Below are 1,856 nucleotides of genomic sequence, written 5' to 3'. Positions count from 1 at the left end.
GAACTGTTTCGGGATGGGGTTGGGGGTGCATCTCCCTGGAGGTGGGGGAGCTAGGTTCTTTTGGGCTGGCAGCTAGGGGGAGGGCAGTTCCCTGGGCACGGGTCTGGAGGGCTGGGGGCTCTGGGGTGTTCCCAGCCCAAGGTTCATTTTCTCTCCCCCGGTTCCAGGACTGTTTCTTCTACTCGCTGGTGTTCGACCCTGTGCAGAAGACCCTCGGGGTTGGGGGTGCATCTCCCTGGAGGTGGGGGAGCTAGGTTCTTTTGGGCTGGCAGCTAGGGGGAGGGCAGTTCCCTGGGCACGGGTCTGGAGGGCTGGGGGCTCTGGGGTGTTCCCAGCCCAAGGTTCATTTTCTCTCCCCCGGTTCCAGGACTGTTTCTTCTACTCGCTGGTGTTCGACCCTGTGCAGAAGACCCTCTTGGCTGACCAGGGCGAGATTCGTGTTGGCTGCAAGTACCAGGCTGAGATCCCCGACCGGCTGGCTGAAGGTATGGGGAGGGGAGGGAAGGGGACCGCGTCCATCCCCCTTGGCTGGAGAAGGGGGTCAGGACTGTCTCCCAAGAGACTAGGCAGGCAGTTGTGTGTGTGGGGCCTCCCCTGACCCAGCTGCTTCCCGCAGGTGAGTCTGACAACCGCAACCAGCAGAAAATGGAGATGAAGGTCTGGGATCCCGACAACCCCCTAACGGACCGGCAGATAGACCAGTTCCTCGTGGTGGCCCGGTGAGGGGAGCGTGGGATGGGGGGGAGCAGGGGGGAAGGGACAGGCTTTAAACAGCCTTAGAGAAGTCAGGGGGGGTCTAGAGGCCCAGAGCCACAGGGTAGGGTGCTAGGGCCAGGCTGTTCAACTGGTGGGTAAGAGGAGCCCTGAGCACTGCCAGAAAGAGCAGGGACAGCTCTTCTGCTCCCAGCCGCACGCGAGAGAGCATAGTACTGGGACCTCGAGCCAAATGCCTGCCCTGGCAGCACGAGGAGCAGTGGGCGAGATGCCTGATGGGGTCTGGAGGAGGCTGGCCAGACACTGGGGGCTGAGCTCAGTGCGACTGCCCTTGCTCCCCTGGGGGCTCTCCCAGGCCTTGGGCCTTTGCTGCTATTGCTGCACAGGGCTGGGAGGGAATTTTTCCCTGCTCTGTTGGTACAGAAGTCAGGGGTTTCTCCCCTCCTTTTGTGGTGCTGGGTGCGGCTGTAGCCAGGCTAGGGACAGTGACCAGGCTGTGCTAGGGTTCCTGTTGTGGCTCAATCCTGGAGGCTTCTGCCTAGAGAATCTTGCTGCCACTTGGTCACTCTGGTGTTGCCTTGCCCCCCACCGTGGTCAGACTGATATGGACTGGGGCAGGGAACAGTGTTCCCTTTCTCTGCAGGGCGGGCCTGGCTTCTGCCTGGGCTCTCTCCAGTGCCTTGAGCTCCCCTGGCAGCAGCAGGCCACTGATACCCTCGTTCTTCAGGGCCAGGCCTGAGGGCTCTGGGCATCTGTGGGATGGGCTGGGGAGTGGTACCAGCAATGGGTCAGACCAGGGTGTGTGGATAGATCGTGATGGGGCTGAGCCCCAGGTGACTAGTCAGGGCCCCTGTGATTCCAGCAGAATATGGTGGGGGGGAGTGAGGGGATGTGTTGGTGGTGAGGGGTTTTCTAGAGCACAGGGTGGGAGGCACAGGCACACACCAGGCCTGGGACAGGTTGGGAGGGGGTGCTCAGGGTTCTCTGGGGTGTCCACCCGTCCCAGGGCATCACTCACCCATTCCTCATCTCTGCAGGGCTGTGGGGACTTTCGCACGAGCTCTGGACTGCAGCAGCTCCATCCGACAGCCCAGCCTGCACATGAGTGCCGCTGCTGCCTCCCGGGACATCACACTGGTGAG

General features: G+C 62.2%; 1 protein-coding gene across 1 annotated transcript in view; it reads left to right on the top strand.

The window, feature by feature from the left end:
* The first annotated feature begins 370 nt into the window (after nt 1–370).
* The window catches only part of MTA2 (metastasis associated 1 family member 2), a 6,542-nt gene continuing 5,056 nt past the window's right edge, over nt 371–1,856 (top strand). Inside the window, exons 1-3 of the mRNA XM_025214948.1 lie at nt 371–485; nt 617–719; nt 1,752–1,851. Of these exons, the coding sequence (XP_025070733.1) occupies nt 646–719; nt 1,752–1,851 (174 nt within the window). The 5' untranslated portion in view covers nt 371–485; nt 617–645. The remainder of the gene's footprint in view (nt 486–616; nt 720–1,751; nt 1,852–1,856) is intronic.

The sequence above is a fragment of the Alligator sinensis genome, unplaced genomic scaffold, assembly GCF_000455745.1.
Source record: "Alligator sinensis unplaced genomic scaffold, ASM45574v1 scaffold1302_1, whole genome shotgun sequence".
NCBI classification, from domain to species: Eukaryota; Metazoa; Chordata; order Crocodylia; family Alligatoridae; genus Alligator; species Alligator sinensis.
Note: the sequence above shows the minus strand (reverse complement) of the source record. Positions and strands in the feature narration are given on the sequence as shown.